The 24,430-nt window shown below is 40.7% G+C and overlaps 1 protein-coding gene across 1 annotated transcript in view; it reads right to left on the bottom strand.

Moving 5' to 3' along the window:
- Window positions 1-6,645: 6,645 nt before the first annotated feature.
- LOC137265162 (vacuolar protein sorting-associated protein 51 homolog) overlaps window positions 6,646-24,430 on the bottom strand; it is a 39,905-nt gene continuing 22,120 nt past the window's right edge. Inside the window, exons 13-20 of the mRNA XM_067800487.1 lie at window positions 19,064-19,186; window positions 18,306-18,410; window positions 16,842-16,982; window positions 16,223-16,452; window positions 15,484-15,604; window positions 15,051-15,163; window positions 14,072-14,150; window positions 6,646-7,959 (exon numbers count right to left, since the gene is read on the bottom strand). Of these exons, the coding sequence (XP_067656588.1) occupies window positions 7,930-7,959; window positions 14,072-14,150; window positions 15,051-15,163; window positions 15,484-15,604; window positions 16,223-16,452; window positions 16,842-16,982; window positions 18,306-18,410; window positions 19,064-19,186 (942 nt within the window). The 3' untranslated portion in view covers window positions 6,646-7,929. The remainder of the gene's footprint in view (window positions 7,960-14,071; window positions 14,151-15,050; window positions 15,164-15,483; window positions 15,605-16,222; window positions 16,453-16,841; window positions 16,983-18,305; window positions 18,411-19,063; window positions 19,187-24,430) is intronic.

Here is a 24,430-nt window from a genome sequence, read left to right as displayed (position 1 = left end):
TTTCACCAGCTATCCCCGAGCAGTTCATCTGTAAATCTATGAAAAAGAGAATTATACTCTTAGGTACTAGACCTTTATGTTTTACGCGCTATGTCAGCAGATATACTTGTAGGTTTATGTGAAAATAATATATACGTTTCGGTAGCCACCATTCTTCATTTGTTTTGCACCAAGTCAACAAAACGGGAGGGGGCAGTTTAGTAGCCCAGAGGTTCAAGCGTTTATTCGTCGCGCCGAAGCCCGGTGCTGATTCCATTCTAAGTCTACGTCTAATGTGTGAAGCCCTTTTCTGGTGTCCCCTCGCCGTGATGTTGCTGGAATATGCCAAAGGTGGCTTAAAACCATACTCACTCACTCACACACTCACTCACTCACTCACTCAGCACAAGGGGTATATAGACGCGGTAGGTCTTTGTTATCGTATGACATTACGAGAGCCGTAGAACTTCATGTTTCGCCATGCAATGCTTTTAGTCGATGTTCATGCCGCAAATCTATATAGTCACAGTTACACACGTGGCATCCCCAGGTAATATATTTGTGTTGAAATCTACACAACGTGTTAAGCATGTTAAATGCACTCTGTGGTTTTGCCGTTTCACGGCAACATCACCTGACATACATTTTTGTGTAGACTGTGTTGTGCTGGATCCTATCGGCGGTGCTGTAGGTGTTTACCTGTATCGGGAACACCTGGTGTTACCGCTGATTACAGTCATTCCTTCATATAACCTTCACTGCTACATTTGGACCCACTGGAATCATCTCAGGTCCAATGTTTCATATTCGATTATCATCAACCAGCTCCCTGTTTCCACGCTTTACCTCGTTTAATTGGTCCTCAGTGTTTCATGTGATGTTCATCTTCACCCAATAGCTTGAACCCGCACCCGTATCACGAGCAGTTCATGTGTTAGCAGTGTCATGTATGAGAGAGCACCCGTATCACGAGCAGTTCATGTGTTAGCAGTGTCATGTATGAGAGAGCACCCGTATCACGAGCAGTTCATGTGTTAGCAGTGTCATGTATGAGAGAGCACCCGTATCACGAGCAGTTCATGTGTTAGCAGTGCCATGTATGAGAGAGCACCCGTATCAGGAGCAGTTCATGTGTTAGCAGTGTCATGTATGAGAGAGCATCCGTATCACGAGCAGTTCATGTGTTAGCAGTGTCATGTATGAGAGAGCACCCGTATCACGAGCAGTTCATGTGTTAGCAGTGTCATGTATGAGAGAGCACCCGTATCACGAGCAGTTCATGTGTTAGCAGTGTCATGTATGAGAGAGCACCCGTATCACGAGCAGTTCATGTGTTAGCAGTGTCATGTATGAGAGAGCACCCGTATCACGAGCAGTTCACGTGTTAGCAGTGTCATGTTTGAGAGAGCACCCGTATCATGAGCAGTTCATGTGTTAACAGTGTCATGTATGAGAGAGATGAAAATTCCAGGTATCACATCTATGTCTGAGCTAGAGCTCCGCTCACCGCGTGCATCTTACTAGAGCTCCGCTCATCTCGTGTATGCCTGTACCAGAGCTCTGCTCACCACCATCTCTGAACAAGAGCTTCGCTCACCTCATATATATCTGAACCAAAGCTCTGCTCACCTTGTATATGTCTGAACTAGAGCTCCGCTCACCTCATGTATGCCAGAGAACTAGAGCTCCGCGCACCCCGTGTATGTCTGAGTTGGAGTTCCGCTCACCTTTGTTCTTGGCACCTCAGTCCAGATATTCCACACATTACGTGCATTTGATTGTATTTTGTAGAATATCCCTTTCATACGATTGTTTCATAACGCGACGTCTGCGTAATCCAGTCGTGTAAATCATAGTCGTGTAAATGCATTATTGGGATTCTACTAAGTATTATTTCCACCCGTTACATCTTCTTTGAGCACACAAAAAAGTCCTTCCCATTTTGTGTTTAGGACAATCATTATTTTTTAAACAGGTATTTATTGGTACAAATATTCAGATATAATATATGAAGATTTGGGTCTGATACAAAAGACGAATGGACAACTATTCGGGTTTTAAACTTCAAAGACAACCATAATTTATTGCAACTGGCAAATCAGTGTTGTTTACAGCCCCAAAACACAAATGAAAATGATGTTCGACATTTCCGGCCTTATGACAAATGCATACAGGACTGGAGGTAAGTGCTATAGAGCTCCTCCGTAGTTTGGGCTGTTGACGGTGTTACAAATAAAAGTTATATTACAGGACTAATGAAAGAACATTCATAAATATGTAACAGGAGCTGGAAAAAGGACATATACATTATATTACTCATTGTTTCATTAATAATTACACTTGCAATGACCGCAACAGCTGGAGACGGACAAAGCTGAACGTTTCTCCCACTTTGAAAATGCATGACAGAACACAAACTTACGGTACATTACATTTCACATTACTGCAGTACAGGTAACATGTGTCCACGTGTATATAGGCGGTTGACGCTCATACGAATTGTTTTCTGCCCTCACGCAACTGCTGTACCATTAAAAAAGTACGTTGAATGTAAAATATGAACTGGGTGATATGGTCAATTATTGAACTGTGTATGATCTGAGTTTCTGTTTTAGCTGAGGTTTACAATAGAAGAAAGGCGTATTGTACTGTTCTCCTCAGCGGTCTTATTTGTCAAGTCCCGCAGACTGCCAGGAGCGTACAAGCCAAATTTTTCATGTAAGCCCGACAGCAAACCAAATTTGTCGTGAAAGCCTGATAGGCAGAAAAGCCCTATGTTTACGCCTTGTTTTAGCAACAATCACGTGTAAGCCCGGGGTTTTCTGTGGTGGTAGCCACTCCCTTGCCCGTGATATTCTGTCAGCAAGACCGTTCTTTTTCATGAAAGCGTAAAGGTTGTAAATCATATCATATTGTATTTGCACAATGAGGCTGATAACTTTTGTATCGTAGATTGTTGTCCCTGTATTGCAACGAACACATTTTTCTGTTTAACATTTGGTTTTGATAACATTTTGTTGAAACATGAATTGCAAAATTATGACAGGTGTATGTAAGTGGTAGCATCTGTGGAAATAATTACAGGCTGTTGAAATGTATTATAACAGTTTGGATTAATAATACGTGTTGACTTTTTGACTCTTTTACGTCGAATCTATATTTCAGATTGAACAAATGGGGATGAAAATACATCGCCGCAGCACTTCTTCAGGTGAAAGAATGCAGGTTGTCCTAAGATGTGACGAAATGGATCTCAGACTCGGTGATCTGGGTTGATGTCATGGCATTGGAACCTCGTGTCGTGAAACCATGGTCATGATGCCGAGGCTCGCCAGCATTGTCAATCGTCACTAGAGACGCGCGACTGAATGTGAACATCACACGACCATGCTCAGACACGTTGTGCACATGCAGCTGTCTGCCACATGAGAGCGCGACCAATAACATGGGTATCCTTTTGCTAGCGTACTTGAAAACATTGAACATTGTCGTGAGATTAATATTTTTCCGATACGACAATTTCCCAATGTTGACTAGTATGTTGACGATGAAGCAGGACGTAAAATAATATGGAACTGGATCCCGTTACTCAAAGCGATCTTTAAGTTTTTAAAGTATGGAAGTTGTTAGTTCAAAATACGAAAGTCGCAGGGGTTTTTATCGCAAAAAGTGATATCAAGGTATACACTATCACTGATACTAAATGGGTCTTTACCCAAAATAAAAGGATATTCGCTAAAATACCGAGCGAGTATTTTCAGTGGGAGGGATTTATTTCAAAACCTACTTGTTCTGAAAAAAGCAATACCTAAATGCTTCAGTGCTGACGCTATGCACCGATGTGCATGGTAGGGCGTGTCTTATATTCACCTGAGTCACATCTGAATATCGAAAACATTTTAAAATATTCATTTTGGCAGAATAGGAAAACATCTGAAGTTTATTCTAGTTTCCGATGGATTGAACTTTGTAACAGTTTCAGCAAGATCACAACTGGAAGCGATGTATAGCGATCGATCGAACTCTTGGTTACATTCAAATTATTGAAATAATGTTTGGCATATTTTATCTGTGAACATGTTTAGAAACGGCTTGAAGTCAACGAGTCAAACGTGAACTAGTTATTGAACACATCAGCATAGTTATATTGACCTGTAATTCCTGCATGGGCGTCCTTGAGATGGGCGCCGCGGAATGGTCTTTGACGTTTATTTGAAACTTCATACACCGTGATCTCATTACATTCTGGAATAACTGTACTCCTATGTAACAGCCGGCCCCAGGTTGCTGTGTTGGCTAGGGCGATGAAGGACATGGGCTTGGGGCGTAAGGGCACATCGATCATCAAGTACGGTACCTAGAAAGTAAGGTGCGTTGGCGACTTGAGATTGAAAAGTACGGGATGCGTGGTTGACGATGGGGTTTTAGAATACGTAGTGCTGATTGGAGAGTAAAGAGTACTTTGTTGTTGTTGGGATTGGAAAGTACGGAGTACGTAGCAGATGTTGGGTTAAAGAGCACGCAGTGCGTTGTTGTTGTTGGGGCTGGAGAGCACGCAGCGCATTGTCGTTGTTGGGACTGGAGAGCACGCAGCGCATTGTCGTTTTTGGGGCTGGAGAGAACGCAGCGCATTGTCGTTGTTGGGGCTGGAGAGCACGCAGCGCATTGTCGTCTTTGGGCGGAGAGTACTTTGTGCTTTGTCAATTTTGGGTGTTGGAGAGTACTTTATGCTTTGTCGATTTCAGGTGTTGGAGAGTGCTTTGTCGACTTTGGGTGTGAGAGATTATGTACTGCGTTGTCGACTTTGGGTGTGAGAGATTATGTACTGCTTTGTCGACTTTGGGTGTGAGAGATTATGTACTGCTTTGTCGACTTTGGGTGTGAGAGATTATGTACTGCTTTGTCGACTTTGGGTGTGAGAGATTATGTACTGCTTTGTCGACTTTGGGTGTGAGAGATTATGTACTGCTTTGTCGACTTTGGGTGTGAGAGATTATGTACTGCTTTGTCGTCTTTGGGGTTGGAGAGTACGGACTAGTCGTTGGGATTGGAATATACGGAGGACGTTGAAGATGTTGGGTTAAGAGCACTCAGTGCTCGATGTTGGGACTGCAGAGTACGTAGCGCATGATTGTCTTTTGGGTTGGAGAGTACAGGGTGCATTGTTGACGTTGAGATTAGAATGTATAGAAGTACTCTGCTGATGTTGCTAGGAGAGTGTTTGATGCTCCGTCGGTTCGGGGTGTTGGAGAGTACTTCGTGTTTTGTCGATGTGGTTGCAGTGTACGGGTATGTTGTCGATGTTGGGGGTGCTGGAGTGTACGGAATGTTTTGTCGATGTGGTGGTCGCAGTGTACGGGTACATGATAGGGTTGGGGTATGGAGAACGGGATACGTTATCCATATTGGATTTGACAGGAACTAAAGCGTTGACGGTGTTTAGGGTGGAAAATGCACACATACTTCAACAATCTTAAACTTAGAACGGAGGTTCATATTGAGTCATTTCGATAAATACACGACACAGTGTAAATATGATGGTATTGTGCCAGGGAATTATCTTAAGGGAGTGAGTTTACTTTTACGCCGTATTCAGCAGTGATCCAGCCATGTGGTGGCGGTCTGTAAATAATCGGTCTTGGTCCAGACAGTCTAGGGATCAACAGCATGAGACACGATCTACGTAACTGGAATGCTATGACATGTGTCAACCCAGTCAGTGAGCCTGACCACCTCATCCTGATAGACGCCTCTTACGACGAGCATGGGTTGATGAAGATCAATTCTAACCCGGATCTTCATGGGTCAGTTACCTTTAGGAATGACCTGCACTGCAAAGAAGCATGTGCCCATTTCCTAGCAGTATTCGAACAAGATCAGAGCAATAAAATTCGGAAATTCTTCTCTATCGTGAGACGCACAAATTCCGACGGACACATTTGTTTTCAGACATCAAATTCCACATAGGAATTCAGGCATTATGGCCTATTACTGATCGTGCTTCGTTCTCTTGCAGTCAGTCACAGGTGGTAATGAAATATTCATGTTTACATGCATCTGCCTTTTTCTAATTGAAAATGGTTTTAAAGGTTGTTCGCAGAATATGAGACTACTGTTTACTGGTATTTCTCTAACCCGTGCATCAGAGATATTTTATAGATTACTCACAATTGTACCCTCAGCCTCTCCAGTGGTGACACACATCATGGTGCACTGCCCTCAAACAATCGATTTAGTTAGGGAGTGAGTTAGTTAAGGTTTACTCCGATTTTAGCAATATTCCAGCAATATCGCAGCGGTGGAAATCAAGATCACACTTAACGAAGGGCTATTTAAATTTTCAGTCCTAAATATAAGCTTAAACATCCTGGCCTAACACACTCTGCTTACCAGCCCCACACCTGGTGTCCCCAAGGTACAGAGATGGAGCTCCAGGATCCTGCTTCAAAGTCGCTAGTAGGGAATCTTCACTGAACCTACATAGTGTGTAAATGTTCAGTCTTTGCCAGAGAGTCACTCTACTTCATATTGTTATTAATGTGAAGGATGATTTGAGCAATAGATCTCTCCCTGAAGAAAGGCAGGAGGGAAATCCGTGTTGTGTGTCATTGTTAGTAGTGCAATGCTGAACCTTGCTTCTCTATCGATTCACGCACAGTATTCTAATGGATGTGCAAAAGGTTTTGTTGCATTTATTTAACCAGTATGTATACATACTATACAATACACATGTCGCACCAATGATTATAGCCTCACGCCTTCCATACAGATATAAATACAAACTAAAGACATAGACACTTGATACACAGTAGCATCTTTGCAGCTGAAGCCGACTTTTATATTGTAACTAATATTGTTACACCCATGTTCTAAATTGTAAATATAAAATATTGTGATGTGAAAAAGTGTGTATAATAATTTCAGAGCGTAATTTTGTGTAATAACGGATTTGTGTATATGAGTAAAGTTGGTTTCATTGAATATCGCTGAAACAATGCTAAAATTTAACTCAGTCACTCATCTTTGCTGCAGGTCTTACACATTTATACTTGGACCGCATTTCCAGGGTAAGATACACTGACGACACTTGCTTACTTTTCAACCTGATTTGAAACATTTGATTCACAGAAATACTTCAAAAGTAAATACTATTCAGCTGATCAGTCTAGTAACTGGGAAAGTACAAACAATTGTGGTTTGGCTTGTATGTTTGTTGTCTAATGCTACACTCAGTAATATTCCAGCTACATTGTGATGGTTTGTAAACAATCAAGTCTGGACAAGACAATCCAGGGATCAACATCATGAACATTGATCTATGCAACTGGGATAAGATGACATGTGTTAACCAAGTCAGTGAGCCTGACCACCGATCCATTACTTGCCTCTTAGGACAAGCATGGGTTGCCTAAGACCGGCTCTACCCTGGATCTTCATGGATAAACAATGGTGAGCGAGTGACTGTGTTTAGCTTTCACCTCTACTCAGCAATATTCCAGCTATGTGGTGGCAGTGTTGTAAATAAATAATCTGGACCAGTACATCCAGTGATTAACAGCATGGGCATCAGTATGCACAATTGGGAACTGATGACATGGGTCAACTAAGTCAGCGAGCCTGACCACCCGATCCCACTAGTTGCCTCTTACGACAAGAATGGGTTATTGAAGGCCAATATTTGAAGTTGGAACATCACAGGTCTAAACAATGGAGAAGTTCCTATGGATCTGTGTATATGAGGTGTACCATTGTGGAATGTGTTTGCTACATATAGATCCGTACAACCATCATCCACCTTCTGATTCTTCCTACTCTGAAGTATGTCTTAAATTTCACAACAGGTGCAGATAGATCTCAACACCAGTTGCAACCAGACATATTTTTTTGAAAGAACATGTTCATGCACATGTTGTACACGAACTGCATGGATGATTTGGGATTCTTGAACGTTCATCCCCTCTCGCAGATGAGCTCTATCACCTGAAACAGTAGAAAGTCATGTTGTTAGGAAACGTTTCTTGTCCAAGGTGTTTAAAACAGGTTAAAGTACACACTCAATAGGCAGAGTGTGTGCAAATATCACAAGCCATGACAGATTAATATATTGGTATCTCCACATACAGATGTATCACATACACTTGTTTTCACACACACACACACACACACCTACAGGTGTATCACATACACGTTTCCACACACACATACAGGTGTATCACATACACGTTTCCACACACACATACAGGTGTATCACATACACGTTTCCACACACACATACAGGTGTATCACATACACGTTTCCACATACACATACAGGTGTATCACATACACGTTTCCACACACACATACAGGTGTATCACATACACGTTTCCACACACACATACAGGTGTATCACATACACGTTTCCACACACACATACAGGTGTATCACATACACGTTTCCACACACACATACAGGTGTATCACATACACGTTTCCACACACACATACAGGTGTATCACATACACATTTCCATATACACATACAGGTGTATCACATACACTTGTTTTCACATACACATACAGGTGTATCACATACACTTGTTTCCACACACACATACAGGTGTATCACATACACTTGTTTCCACATACACATACAGGTGTAGACCCGTGAAGGTTCCGGGGTAGAATAGGCCTTCAGCAACCCATGCTTGCTATTAAGGGCGACTCAGCTTGTCGTAAGAGGCGACTAACGGGATCGGGTGGTCAGGCTAGCTGACTTGGTTGACACATGTCATCGGTTCCCAAGTACGCAGATCGATGCTCATGTTGTTGATCACTGGATTGTCTGGTCCAGACTCGATTATTTACAGACCGCCGCCATATAGCTGTAATATTGCTGAGTGCGGCGTAAAACTAAAACTCACTCACTCACTCACATACAGGTGTATCACATACACTTGTTTCCACATACACATACAGGTGTATCACATACACGTTTCCACACACACATACAGGTGTATCACATACACTTGTTTCCACATACACATACAGGTGTATCACATACACGTTTCCACACACACATACAGGTGTATCACATACACTTGTTTCCACATACACATACAGGTGTATCACATACACGTTTCCACATACACATACAGGTGTATCACATACACTTGTTTCCACACACACATACAGGTGTATCACATACACTTGTTTTCACATACACATACAGGTGTATCACATACACTTGTTTCCACATACACATACAGGTGTATCACATACACTTGTTTCCACATACACATACAGGTGTATCACATACACTTGTTTCCACATACACATACAGGTGTATCACATACACGTTTCCACATACACATACAGGTGTATCACATACACTTGTTTTCACATACACATACAGATGTATCACATACACTTGTTTCCACATACATATACAGGTGTATCACATACGCCTGTTTTCACATACACATACAGGTGTATCACATACACGTTTCCACATACACATACAGGTGTATCACATACACTTGTTTCCACACACACATACAAAAGATATCACCAAGAGATGTCTATCAATACAAGGCTTGGTGTCCTCACATACAAGTATTTTAACATTTACATTTGAAATCACATACAGATATCTCAATATTCAGGTGTTTCTGCATATAGTTGATATCACACACTTGAGTCTCCGACACTGGCCACCTCACATACAGACAGGGGCTGAGGAGTAGCCTATTGGTGAAAGTGTTTGCTCGTCACACCAAGGCCTGGGTTTGATTATCAACATGGGTGAAATGTTTCAAGTCCATTTACAATATTGTTCTAATGTTGCAAAAAGCTGTGTAAAACCATTCTAACTCACTCCCTCTCATTCAGATGTCCCAAGAAATGGTTTACATCACATGCAGGTGGCCTCCCATCCTACCCAACCCATATGCACAGGTGAGTCAATGAGATGAATGATATCTGTCTCCGTCCAGTCTTCACAATGACGGAGACATAAATCACAGGGACATACACACTCAGTTCTCATGTTTCCATGTACAATTGCATGTGGTGGAAAAGATTAGTGTATGTAAGATGGATACTGATGAATATACAGCTGCATAACAGAGTGCATGCACTAATTATGCTTATGAAACATGCAACTTTATGTAAAACATCCTAGCTTGATAATGGTGTAAGAACATACACCCAAACATTGCTCCTGCAATAAACAATAAGTGATGCTATCTTTGGGGTGGAAATAACTTTTAAAATTGCTAGTGTACTACGGTACAATGGCACATAAAAAATCACTTGCCCTGATAACTTTTCCACTATACTGACAGATTATTGAATTTTTTAAAATAAACAACATAATTAACATTGGAAAACCAGCTGGACACTGGTCAAGCGTGACAAACAAATTTCCTTGTCTGACAGAATAAGACACAGGACTAAGACGTCGGGCAATGAGTTATTTCCACCCTGTATCAATAGAGTCTTACGCTACATTATCATAGGCCAACAGATTTCTAGAATCCAGATCAAATTCTAGAATGCTTATAAACAATAACACATGGATGCATAATGGTTGTGCACCTGGATGGAAGCTCAGTAACTGAGACGGTTTATTAGCACTACAACATGTGTCTATTGTTACTGGACTACCACAGCTGACTGCTTGAAGTGGATGAGCGGTGAACGGTGACTGGCAAAAACAACCTATTGGTATTCTTTCAACTGATCACATCATTGACGATTATTCTGTAACAACTGGTATATTGTAAATGTGAAACTGCTGTCAAAAACACAAATCCAATTTTCATATCAATTGAATATTTTCTGTAATATACATTTCTGAATAAATCAAGGTTTTTAAAAAACCACAGATGTGACCAGTCATCAGGCCAAGGTTTTGAGTGGAGCCTGTGTTGAGCTTGGTGTGTGTTGTGTGGAGCTTTGGATGAGCATTAGTTTGTGGTGTGGAGCTTGGGCTGAGCATCCATGTGTTGTAAGAAGTTTAGGTTACGCATTGGTGTGTTGTATGGAACTTGGGTTGAGCATGGGTGTGGGGCTTTTGTTGAGCACTGGTGTATAGTTTGGAGCTTAGGGTGTCAAGTGTAAGTTCTGAGTGTGTGTTCTTGTCATACATTTTTAACAACATACTGATTCTGATTGAAATAGCAAAATGATTCCACACAGCACCTGCAATTTGAGAACATTGTTCCCTCTAAAAACACATGAAAATTCATGTCTAAAAACTACCTCCATGTCAAGCTCCAAAGTTTTCTGTTTTACCTCAGCTAAAATTACCAACAATTAAGAATATCAAGGTATGATTTAATAACATAAATTGAAAAATAAATATTCAATACATTACAGTTAATACAATGTCATATATTTAAAAATAAAAGTCAATTCTGTTAACTATCCTCAGCTGCTACAAATGGCATATCACTTTATCTGTAGCGTCATACAATTACTGACTGTAATATTTCACAAAAAATGTATAATATAACCGACATATGTGACTTACATATTGCCCCAATTTTCTGCAGGCGCTATTTTAGGCTATCACTTTACCATCTGTTCCCCTATACCTATAGTGCAACAATGGAGGTTGTCACATCCCACCTCCTCCCCTATATCTACAGTGCAACAATGGAGATTGTAAACCAAAAGTCACTGTGTTCTGTAATTTGATTGGTTGAAAAACATGATCAAATGGTATTAGATTCCCGGCAACTGCAAGACTATTCACTGCGTATTGACCTCGCAAACAATTGTTTTGTTGAGTCTTCAACAGTGGTGACGTCATTCAAATCATATTGTGACGTAAAGTCAGAATGACGTCACAAACGATCAACTCCAGATGCTACCATGGGAACCAGCTGAAACGGCCTGCTAATGACACTTCACTGCTGTACCCGTACTCGATGTAAACGAGTGCAGACAGTAAAACCCTTTGGTTTACTTTTGTGTTTAAAAAATGTCGATAAACATCATGTGTTGGCCAGTTTCCGGGTGTTATTAATGCATTTGGAACCAACGGTGTTAGCAGGAGGCTTCAAATGAAACATTCCCGTGCTTCAAATACTCAATAACACCCGGAAATTGGCCAACACATGATGTTTATCTCCTAACTGTCACACCCTACCTCCTCCCGTATACCTACTGGAGCAACAATGGAGGCTGTCAAACCTGACCTTTTCCCCTATACCTACAAGGGCACCAGTGGAGGTTGTCACACCCCACCTCTTCCCCTATATCAACAGGGCAAAAAAGGAAACTGTCACAGCCCACCTTTTTCCCTATACCTACAGGTGCAACAATGGAGGCTGTCACATCCCACCCTCTCCGCAATACCTACAGGTGCAACAATGGAGGCTGTCACACCCCACCTCCTCCCCTATACCTACAGGTGCAACAATGGAGGCTGTCACACCCCACCTTCTCCCCTATACCTACAGGTGCAACAATGGAGGCTGTCACACCCCACCACCTCCTCATACAATCATTAATACAACAGCTTTAACAACACAGTGAACACCAACTATTTTCTTGAATGACATGTAGTAGTGTGTATTGACAGATTCAGTGCATGTGGAACCAGATAATGATATAAAGCTTATAACAATGTTACAGTCACCTGACGGCAGGTGGGATCGCGGGGTATTGCAACAGATGACAAACAAACCCCTATGCAAAATAGGCTAACCTAAACAACAGACACCAAACTGTGTACAATGCCGATTTACTGAATGAATATGGCAAGTTCAAAGCAATATGATGGTGTGGGACATCAGACAAGACCAGAACATTTCAAAGGCCGCATCCAAACCTCTCAAACACCCATGGGTTTCCAATTAGTCTCCCATTGGCTAATCCTCAGCAGTGTAGATATTATTTGGCCATGAGTGACAGAGCTTAACTGTTATGGCTGCCTGGCAATTGCCTGGCGATGTCAAAGGTTGACCTTGGAATTCTCTACTAGAATAAACATGTGCCTAAAAGTAAATGTCCAACAACCCTTTCACTGCATATTTTGATGACTAAAGGGATTAATTTGTTTAGCATGTATGAACCATCAAATTTTACTTATTTTCTGAACATAAAATCTTCAGCAAAGAGATGTAATCATCAGATAAGTGTACTCTGCTTGCCCTGTACAGCACGGGTCAGGACAGCTGTTTGACCAAACGCAGCAGAGAAAACAGTGCAGCAAAACGCACCCAAAGACAGCCTCTATGGACAAAAAAACTTTGATTTTCACGTGCACAATGGATGGCACACGTCAGTTTGTGTATGTTTAGTTGTGTTTTATCACAATTAGGGGAGTGTGGGGAGAGGGCATTTTTCCAGCCTGATTAAAACCCTGAATGAAACATTTCCCCAGTCACAGGCTTGTTTCTATGGAAATGTACCTCCTCTTTCCACCTGACTGACACAGGGGGAAATTGAAATCTGATTTGAAAATGAGAAATACATTTTCAAAATGTATGTGTTGTAGACTCTCTGCATGCATACTTTTAGCTGTGAGTCTTCATAACATACGATTTTATAATATAACTTAATATCAGCCTAAATTGGTAAAAAAGTTTTGTGATATTTCATGGAATGTACCTGTATGCTGCATTGCTTTGTATCAAAAGACAGTTGAGACAAGCAATGAGGCCACACCCTATCAGTGTATAGGTTTGGACCCCGGGCCTATCAGCGTGTATGGACTGATGTTCTGGGGTGTATGGACTGATATGCTGGGGAGTATGGAATGATGTCCTTGGGTGTAAGGGCGGATATGCTGGGGTGTATGGACAGATATGCCAGGTGTAAGGACTGATATGCTGGGGTGTATGGACTGATATGCCAGGTGTAAGGACTGATATGCCGGGGTGTATGGACAGATATGCCAGGTGTAAGGACTGATATGCTGGGGTGTATGGACAGATATGCCAGGTGTAAGGACTGATATGCTGGGGTGTATGGACAGATATGACAGGTGTAAGGACTGATATGCTGGTGTGTATGGACAGATATGCCAGGTGTAAGGACTGATATGCCGGGGTGTATGGACAGATATGCCAGGTGTAAGGACTTAACAACAAGTCACACTCACGCTAGGTTCCATGAGGACTGGGTCGAGGCACCGGTGCATGGTGCTGCACACAATCTCATCCAGTAGTACCTGCACCAGGCTGAAACGCACAACATTGATGATCTTCAGTCCTCACTCCATGTAAGGAGATGTACAACAGGATCCAAGGCACTGACTAGCACACATCTATTTACCAACATAACTGACACTGTATGCCGGTGCTATGGTATGAAGGCTTATTACCTGATACATACATACATAGCTGAGTAGCGTATCACACAGGGAGGTTTGTTTCAATATGTTTGTTGTTTAACATCACAGTACAAAACAATATGGCAGTACTCCAACTTAATCATGGTGTCTGTAAATAACACTTCTATTTGGGAGTCAAAGTTTCTTTGTTGAGAAGCAATTCTAGTACTCTAAGGGTTGAGCGCCACCTGGGATTTGAACCCACACCAGGGGTCTGGCAGTGCCCAGAATGTCAGCATTCTGAGTCACGTCTTTCACAGCAGTGAAAATCTAACAACCTTCACTCTACACCATGTAACTTGTGTAGGTCTCTTACAAGTGTAAATGGGCACTGCTCTCATGGGCGAAAGCTATGTTCACACACTTCCTTTCAGAAAGTGTAACCTGAAGTACCAGAAGTACCACAAATTATACTTCACTAAGAAAGAGTACTCCCAAATTTAACATGCTACATTTGACCAAACAGTGTGTATTCATGGTCTTTAAATAATCACGTTTGGGCCAGAAGATCCAGTGACTGAGATTCTGAGCAACAGACGCTGTTGGGATATGATTACACACAGTGAACCAAATCACAAACAGACCACCCAATTAATTTGCTAGTAACCAGCAAAGTCTGCTTGGGGGCCAATGCTAGATAAGGAAAGAGTTGCTGTGTACTGATTTCTCAGTAAAGCAAACCCAGGACTGTCACAAAGGTTTCACATTTCTTCTTCTCTTCCTCACTCAAAACACTATTACCACTTACTTCTCATCAGAGACAAATCTCCACAGGTACAGCTGCAGATAGTGTGTGTCCACCTGGATCTGTTGGAGGCCGTATCGGCCAAATGTTCTCAGTCGTACACACTCCAAGAAGGTCTAAAGAGGAAAATGAGGATCAGATAGGCGAATAATGGACCATGTTAGTAGGTCATGTATTTATAAAGTGACATATGTGTGAGAAAGTCTTTCAAATGTATCTATATTTTGCAAATTTTATTAGTCACAGTATTGATGTTGTCAAACTTGATAACTGATTGAATGTAAGAAACAGTTGCCATATAGCGTTGGACCCACACAACACAACCTCCAAAATAAGAAGAGAGCACCTTTTAACATTACAAGATGAGGGAAACGTTCAGCTTTTCATTAAAAATGACTCTGCTAGATGCATCATATTGTTAGATGCTGATACTTACCTTGAGGCTGATCTTGATGATACCTGTGAGGACCGATACTTTGGAGAACTCAACAGCACTGAATATTTCTATTTTCTCAGAAAACAGCTTCTGGATATTGCTAATGAGGCTGTTGTCCACACTGAAAGTTAGATTTATGGATATCACACTACTGGCCGTAAAGATTCTTGGTGAGGATAAATGTATACTGAACAGCAAGAGGAATTATTGAAAAAATGAAGTGTCATAAAAGTAAGTGTTCATGTTTATGTCTTCTATTCAAAAACTTGACAAAAAGCCAGAGCTGCATTTCTCTTGGTGATCATTATATGTTTGTAAGTGTGATCACATCACAGATGATGACCTGATACCAACCAAGTTAAGGTGCATGATGACCTGATACCAACCATGTTACTGTCCATGATGACCTGATATCAACCATGTTACTGTCCATGGTGACCTGATATCAACCAAGTTACTGTGCATGATGACCTGATATCAACCAAGTTAAGGTGCATGATGACCAGATATCAACCAACTCACTGTCCATGATGACCTGATATCAACCAAGTCAAAGTACATGATGACCTGATATCAACCAAGTTACTGTCCATGATGACCTGATATCAACCAAGTTACTGTCCATGATGACCAAGTCACTGTCACTGTGCATGATGATCTTTTTATCAACCAAGTTACTGTACATAATGACCTGATATCAACAAAGTGTGTGTGCATGACGTAGTTGTTACCATCTCACCTTGGGGAGTATGACCAGGGTGTACGCCTCTGCTGCTGAGACTGGCTGTATGTGTGTGTCCGTCGACTTGAGTCACTGCTACGCTCCTTGCGTACTCCTTCCTCATAGAACTGCCCAACTTGGTTGTCAATGGCTGAGATGTCTTCAACCACACGCTTCATGACAGCACGGACATTGCGAGGCTCAATTGTATTCAGCCAGTCACGAGTTTCAACACTCTTCCTCATCATCTGCAAGGTGAAGGTCAGACTGTCACCATGCCAGACATGTTATCATGATAATACCCTGGTAATGTCTTGAAACTATTTATCCTTCACAAAGAGGCTGAGACGGTGAGCCATGTGTAACCTTCACACAAAGTGAGAAAGGAATGGTCTTTGTCACAGATTTGAGTCCTACTGGTATCTAACTAAAGTGAGTGAGTTAGTGAGTATAGTTTCACGCTGCTTTTAGATTCCAGGAATATAACGGCAGCGACACCAGAAATGGGCTTAACACATTTTACCTATGTGGGGGATCAAACCAGGATCTGCAGTGCGAAGAGAGAGAGCTTTATCCACTAGACTACCTCATCACCCCCTTTGCAAGCCTCATGCATAGTGAGAAAGGTCCAACCTACCTGTGAAATTGTGAGGCCTTGTACTCGGACATAATGGTTCAACAACTTCTGTGCAGTGTCCTTGGCCATTGCCCACAGGTCAGCAACAGGGGTGACCTGACTCTTCTCAGCCAACAGAAACTGTTCTTCTGTGAGTGTTATCTGGAAACAGGCAGAAAGGAGTCAATGTTGCCCAGAACCATGCAGATCACGTGGAGATCAAGCTACAAAGGAACGCTGGACAATGATGTTCAGCGAATGGTAAATTTCACACACGATCATGGTGAACAGGGATCAGGTGAAGTCAGACTTTGAGATGTTTAGTGGAATAATGTCATGTCACGCAGCATGAAAGCATTGAGTGGGATGTCAAAATGTTGAGTGAAATAGTGTCAATTGAAAGAAATGGCATTATGTTGAGAGACATGGAGAGTCATGTTCAGTGGGATGTCAGAATGCTGAGTAGGATAACAACATAAAGTAGGATAACAACATAAAGTGGGATAACAAAATAAATAGGGTTGTGAGAATGTTGAGAGGACGTATGTAGAGTGAGATAACTGCATTGAATGGCATGTCAGAATTCTTGGGTGGGAGAGCAGCATTTGAGTGGGATAACAGTATTGTGTGGGATGTCAGAATGTTGAGTGGGATGTCAGAATGTTGAATGGGATGTCAGAATGTCAAAGGGTATGTCATCATCCCCTTGACATGACTTAATATGTACTGGGTTAAGTCATGTTCAAGGGACATCATGGTGTCCATTTCATGTTATGCTCCTCCCACATAAATATCAATGATTGGCTAAGCACTCTTCTATTATTTTCAATACATCCCACTTACAAGCGAGGTATATTTCAATGTACCCCACTGCCAATGGCAACTCGTTTGATACTTTGAGGTAGCACTTCTTTATCTCGAATAACATTATTTCACGCATGATGCACAGAAATTTATGATGTTTTGTGAATGCAAATTAATGTTCTGTTTTTCTTGTGATGTCTGCAAAATCTACCAATGGCTACGAAGAGATTTGCCTCACATTCCAAGAAATAAATTTTGACAAAACTTCAAATGTAGTCCCTGTGAAAATTAGGGAGAGCAATTACACCACAGCAACTTCACTAAAACAATAAAAACAGTTTGGGAAAATTAGCTAGAAGAAAGATTTCAATGGTTCGTTTCACACAGTTTGGCTGAAGTGTACAATCTAATACCCACACTTGAAACAGTTCATAATTGACAATGAGATGTTTGGCAAGATAAATACATTGTTCACTGGTCCCTTGGGGCCCATTGGTTGATGTACCCTCAATCTTTGTTATTAGTACGACCACAACATCATTTGTTAAACAATCAGTGAGAGTACATCAGCCCATACTCCCCATCGTGATCGGAGAACAATGTATAATTTTGTGACATTACATAGGGTTTTAACAGTGACACATTGTGTGTATGATGGTGATGGGAAACTGGAGCTCTCACCAGGTAGGAGATGGAGGCGTTCTCCAGGTCCAGACAGAATCGAGACAGAACCAGCAGCAAAGCAGGTGGCACGGAACCTCTGTCACTCATGCCCTCACAGAAGTCCTGAAAACCAGCACATCATTCACACAAAAATTCTCACAATCTCATGTAATACAACAAAAGTGTAGACATAAATACTGAATAAGGGAAGATGGGAAACAACATCGTACAATGGATAGTTGGAAGCTTCTTTCAGTATGCTGAGGCATCTGTTTGTCCACATTCAGCAAATATTCACCTGCATGACGATAGACTAAACATTTTGGTCTGCGCCAGACAATACAGTGAGGTACAATGTGAGTTATGATCCAAGAGGAATGAGGACATGTCATCAAACATGACCACCTGATTCTAACCAAAATCCCCTAAAGTGAGAATAAAATAGGCTGCTGGTAAACTGATTGACACAGGTGTCTCCACTAGATGACTAGTGTCAGTTGGTGGAGGTAACCTCTACCTCAAAATCCTTATACTGACAGAATCCATACAAAGAATGTGATCAAGGATGCCACGTTGCCAGTGAATACTTCCATTTCTTCAGAAGCAGCTGTGGTCGAGTGGCTCAGGTTGATGACTTCCCACACTGGAAATTATATGCTTCACTTGGAGAGTCTTGTTTGAAACATGGACGGACGCAACCCAGAAAATGTACAAGAATCTGGTAGAAAATATAACACATATTACAGAGTGCTGAAGTTACAGATGTATTTACTCACACAGCAGGTGCTAGAGATGTGCTTGAGAAAGGCCACAACCAGTCCTTCTCTCACGTCCTGAGTACAGAATGGGCCTCGGAAGTATGGCTTCATTGCGAACGTTATGTCTGTGGCTATGAAGGCCTGTAACAGAAGGGAGATGGATAAAAAGCATTCCTACATGAATGATATTTGCCTGCTGTAATCATGAACCACTGTTACTTCATAATTCGCCTCATACATTACCTACACATTTATACACATGGTGTTTTGAATACTTGCTTGGTTGAAGCATTGGTTGGTCTTCATACTCCAACCAAGTCAGCAAGCCTGACCACCCGATCATGAGTGATATGTGCCTGCTGTAATCATGAAACACTGTTACCTTGTGATTCACCAAATACAATTTTTTTATTTTGACAAACCTGAAGAAACATTGAAACATCTTGCTTAACCCTGAATCTGAATTTCTGAAAAAATATGTTATTTGTTATACAGCATACAACATGCACATAGCATGTCATAAAGTATGTATTGGTGAATGGATGAATAATTTATGGAAATGGCATTTAAAATTTGGCTCCCATGGGACTGGTGCTTAAAATCAGATCAGAATTATGGGATCTGTTCTAAAAGGCATCACAGTTCTGATCATTCCTATGAGGTTTCAGCTCTGTTGGCAGTGTTCGTTGTGATCAGATGTAAAAAAGGCAGTAACACATGAGAAAGATATAAGATTTAATTTTATAGAAATAATAACTTGTAGAGCATGTTATTTTAGCATACCATGTGCTTGCATATCAAAGTTTAGAATGATACCTTCAGAAATGGCTGATTTTTTTAACACAAATGACACTATTGCTGTGTTGTTTTATGCAATGTTTCAGCTTCACAGAGTTTGTAGTTTGGGAGGATATGTAGCCAAAGTGCACAAGAAAATGACATGAGATATTTTCTTTATGTCGACAAGATCTTCAGATGAAATGAAAGCTAACAGTAGGTGATGCACCCTGACATTATATGTAGCATCAAAATGTGTCTGATGTAACAGTTGCAACAGAGTGAGTAAACCTTTTATGCTGCTTTTAGCAATATTTCCATCAAAACCACAGTGGGAAAATGGCAGAGATGGGCTTCACAAAGTGCACCTATGTGGGAAATTGAACCTGGGACTTCAGTCTGATGAGCAAACACTTTAACCACTTGACTACCACTCCATTCCACTGACAATAGAGGGAGACAGAAAACAGAAAATTTAGATTAAGGACTGTTAATTATCTATGGGGGTATCATATCATATGGGGGTAATGATAATACTTATGGAGAGGCATAATTCATTAACATAATTTTTTAATATTCATGATCCTCATTGTGCATGTGTACAAAATTGATGATCTCCCCTACCACCCCAGAATAAAATGGATGACCCCACCCTTCAAAATCATCATCATGATTCTCTCTAGCCATGAATTATGAACAGTCCCTTAGGCAGTGATTGTGGTAGGGTTTGTATGACTGCGTGCAGAAATAAAATTATAAATATGTAGTCCAAATCTTTTGCATGTGATATTTTCAGTACAAACCTGAACAATTGTAAAATTTATTGTTTGTTTATAATGTTGCGGTTTTAAGGTACTTTTTGAAATTATGTAGATCAGAATCTAGGCATCCAAAACATGTGCACAAAATATTTTTTTGCGTGGTTTTCTAATTTTTTTGGCGTGTCCCTAGATAATAAATATACTATGAGAGGGACTTCCTGTGCCCATTACTCTACTTCACTCCTAACACAGTTGACCATAAATTATTTGTATGCGTCCTGCAACATGTCGGTTCAATGTTTACCCATCATCTTCATGATCAGCTGATCATGAGGATAAAGCTGAGTGTATTCTCTGACAACATGAACCAATTCCTCTGACAAAATACCGAGTGTGTAATTGGCTGAGAAGATGGTGAATATGAACTATCAGTACTATAGTAACAGGTGGCATGGCTATTGTGTTAAGGCAATCATGGTACATTGCTTACAAAAAACACATTTCACCTATCTATATATTTCATTATACCAACTTCCACATATGATTAAACCTTGACAGAATGTATAGTATATATAACACAGTGTGGAAACAGATGTAGGACTAGTCATGATCATCTGATTGTATTCTTCCATTACCTTCAACAATAGGTGGGACAGTTGGTGCTGGTATATCGGTAAACGCTGGTCAAAAGATGTTTGGCAATACTGTTTCTGCAGTCTGATATATCAGTTACCTGTGACATACTTGTCAAAAGATGTCTGGCAATACTGTTCTGTGTTCTGATGTATCGGTTAACTATGAAACACTTGTCAAATGATGTTTGGCAATACTGTTCTGTGTTCTGATATATCAGTGAACTGTGATACACTTGTCAAATGATGTTTGGCAATACTGTTTCTGTGTTGACATATCGGTTAGCTGTGATATACTTGTCAAATGATGTTTGGCAATGCTGTTTCTGTAGTCTGATATAATCATTAACAGTAATACATCTGTCAAATGATGTTTGGCAATACTGTTTCTATAGTCTGGTATATTTGTAAACTGCAATACACTTGTGATATGATGTTTGGCAATAACGCTTCCGTGGTCTGGTATATCGGAAAACTGTGATGCAATGGTGACTGCTGGGCAACGGTTGGGAATCAACAAAATAAATATGTAACTGACAAGGTGGTTTTATAGACAGTAGCTCAATGATCTGCCTGGCAAGGTTATATAGATTTTTGTTCAATGCTCTGTCTGGTAAGGTTTTTATACAGATTGTAGCTCACTGCTCCACCTGGCAAGGTTATATAGATTGTAGTTCAATGCTCTGTCTAACAACATTGTTGTATAGATTGTAGCTCAATGCAGGGCCTAGCAAGGTTGTTATACAGATTGTAGCTCAATGCTCCATCTGGCAAGGTTATTATGTAGATTGTAGCTCAATGCTGTGCCTGGCAAGGTGGTTATATAAATTGTAGCTCATTGCTCCATCTGGCAAGGTTGTTAAATACATTGTAGCTCAATGCTGGGCCTTGCAAGGTGATTATATAGATTGTAGCTCAATGCTCTGCAGGGCAATATCTTTATGAAGACTGTGTGGTAATTTCTATTAACACAATGGTTCTTCATCATCTTACCTAACACACTGCTGTGCTTCAGCTGCAGGACAAGGCAACATGACCACAATGACTCAGTCTAGTACAGATGTGACCAGGCAAATATAGATTGTCTGTCAGGCCGCCTTCCACACAGTGTAATTACATTGGTGGTATGGTTTATTGCACACAGTTCATTTCAACCAAATACCATTTAGATAGAATCAACAATCTAAATCCACCTAAATACTATTATAAACTGTTTAAACAATATTCAATTACCATGTTCAAATGAGAATGAGCTCTGAGGCAATTTTAAGACCGTTGTGGTGCTGAGAATCGAAATTCATAAACACCATTGCACATCACTGAAAAACATTAAACAAAATTAGGCCTATTTTTCTCTTTCTCTTCTTTATGGGTTTACAAATAATTTGGCCCTTAATTAAATGTGGTTGAAAAAGAATTTTCATATATTTCAGTCTTTTTGTCTGTCAATTTTGTGATATTAAACGAGGGACAATACATCACAATGGATTTCAAACCAGCAGACCCGACTGCTTGGGTATGGGCTATGTTGGGTATGTTACATGGCCATGAACTTGCTAGAGTGAGTGAGTGAGTTTAGTTTTACGCCGCACTCAGCAATATTCCAGCTATATGGCGGCGGTCTGTAAATAATCGAGTCTGGACCAGACAATCCAGTGATCAACAACATGAGCATCGATCTGCGCAATTGGGAACCGATGACATGTGTCAACCAAGTCAGTAAGCCTGACCACCCGATCCCGTTAGTCGCCTCTTACGACAAGCTGAGTCGCCTTTTATGGCAAGCATGGGTTGCTGAAGGCCTATTCTACCCCGGGACCTTCACGGGTGAACTTGCTAGAAGAGGATGGTATAGCATGAGGCTGCAGAAATACCGATTCAAATGTGTTAGTCATACCATCCAAAACTACCCGGTCAATACCTGTTTAACAAATTTATTACTCCCTATATTTCTTAAGTGCCAAATTTTAGTGTTTTCTGGATCAATTTTCACTTGTTTCTTTAAGTGAAATGGCAATTAAGCATTTTGCCATGACTGAGGTCATGGATGCTCATCATGAATTGATATTCAAAGGGACATAACACTTGCAGACTATGTTTTAAGGTACATGCTATCTCAAATAATATCTTTCAAACCCAACCTATTTCGCATTCACACATAAAAAAACCCACATTTTCTCAAAATGTTTTGATAATAAGAACTTTTCCTGAATTGTCTGACTGGTTGGATTTCAATGTCAAAAGCTTCAAACTGTCAAAGTCGTCTATTCAATGCATATAAGCATGGTTTAAGTGTTTTGACTAGTTAGAAGTTTTCTTGTTTATCCAAAGGGTAATAAAGTGCTGTGCTGCAGAGACAGATATACTGTGGTGTATGAAATGTTCTGCCAGGGCATAAATCACACACATACACCCATATAACATACTAACAGACTGGTGTAAACTATTTCCAGGAAATAACATTAATACTACCATTTCATACCAACAGACACACAAATACCCGTATCTGGTATGTACCAGTGTTAGTAATTAGTTGCAATCTCACAAATGATAACTGGTTCATTGCCAGCGAGCAATTACAAAACGTAATTGGTTAGCGTCAGTTTCAGCTCTTCTTATTCAGGTTGTTACTGCAGATAAGTATGCTTTTTCGTAATATTTAGAAAATGTGCAAACTGCATTTGCAAATTTCACAACCAATATCAAATGATACATCTTGTTGCTTTAAAGTGATGACTAATATATCATGAACATAAATTTTCTAGTCTTAAAGAAAAATTCAGTTATGGTATTTCAGTACGTGAAATGAGTAATCTATGAATTACACACATTTTCAGGCCCTGGCAACTTTTGGATATGTTCCTTTGTCAAGTTTCACACAAGAAAACAGTAGTTCCAAAATTGTTTGTGCTTGACTATGAGAAAATGTTATCGATTTCTTGGTTATTTGGTCACTGTGACCAGTCTTCGATTATTTCAATTCATTGGAACACCACCAGTGTATACATCTCTTATACAAGTACTATATATTACCACACATACATAAACCAAACTGACAAAATTGTAACCCAAAGACACCAAATGTAACTAAACTAAGCCAGGAAACTGATGCTGAAATGCCTGAAGCTGGTGCCACAGCTTTGACTGTATCTTGCTCTGTTTGTCACTCATCTGCCAATCACTGCCACTAGGCAATATTCTAGCTAGAGAATGAT

The sequence above is a fragment of the Haliotis asinina genome, chromosome 15 (genome assembly GCF_037392515.1).
Source record: "Haliotis asinina isolate JCU_RB_2024 chromosome 15, JCU_Hal_asi_v2, whole genome shotgun sequence".
NCBI classification, from domain to species: Eukaryota; Metazoa; Mollusca; class Gastropoda; order Lepetellida; family Haliotidae; genus Haliotis; species Haliotis asinina.
This window is presented reverse-complemented; position numbering and strand designations above follow the sequence as displayed.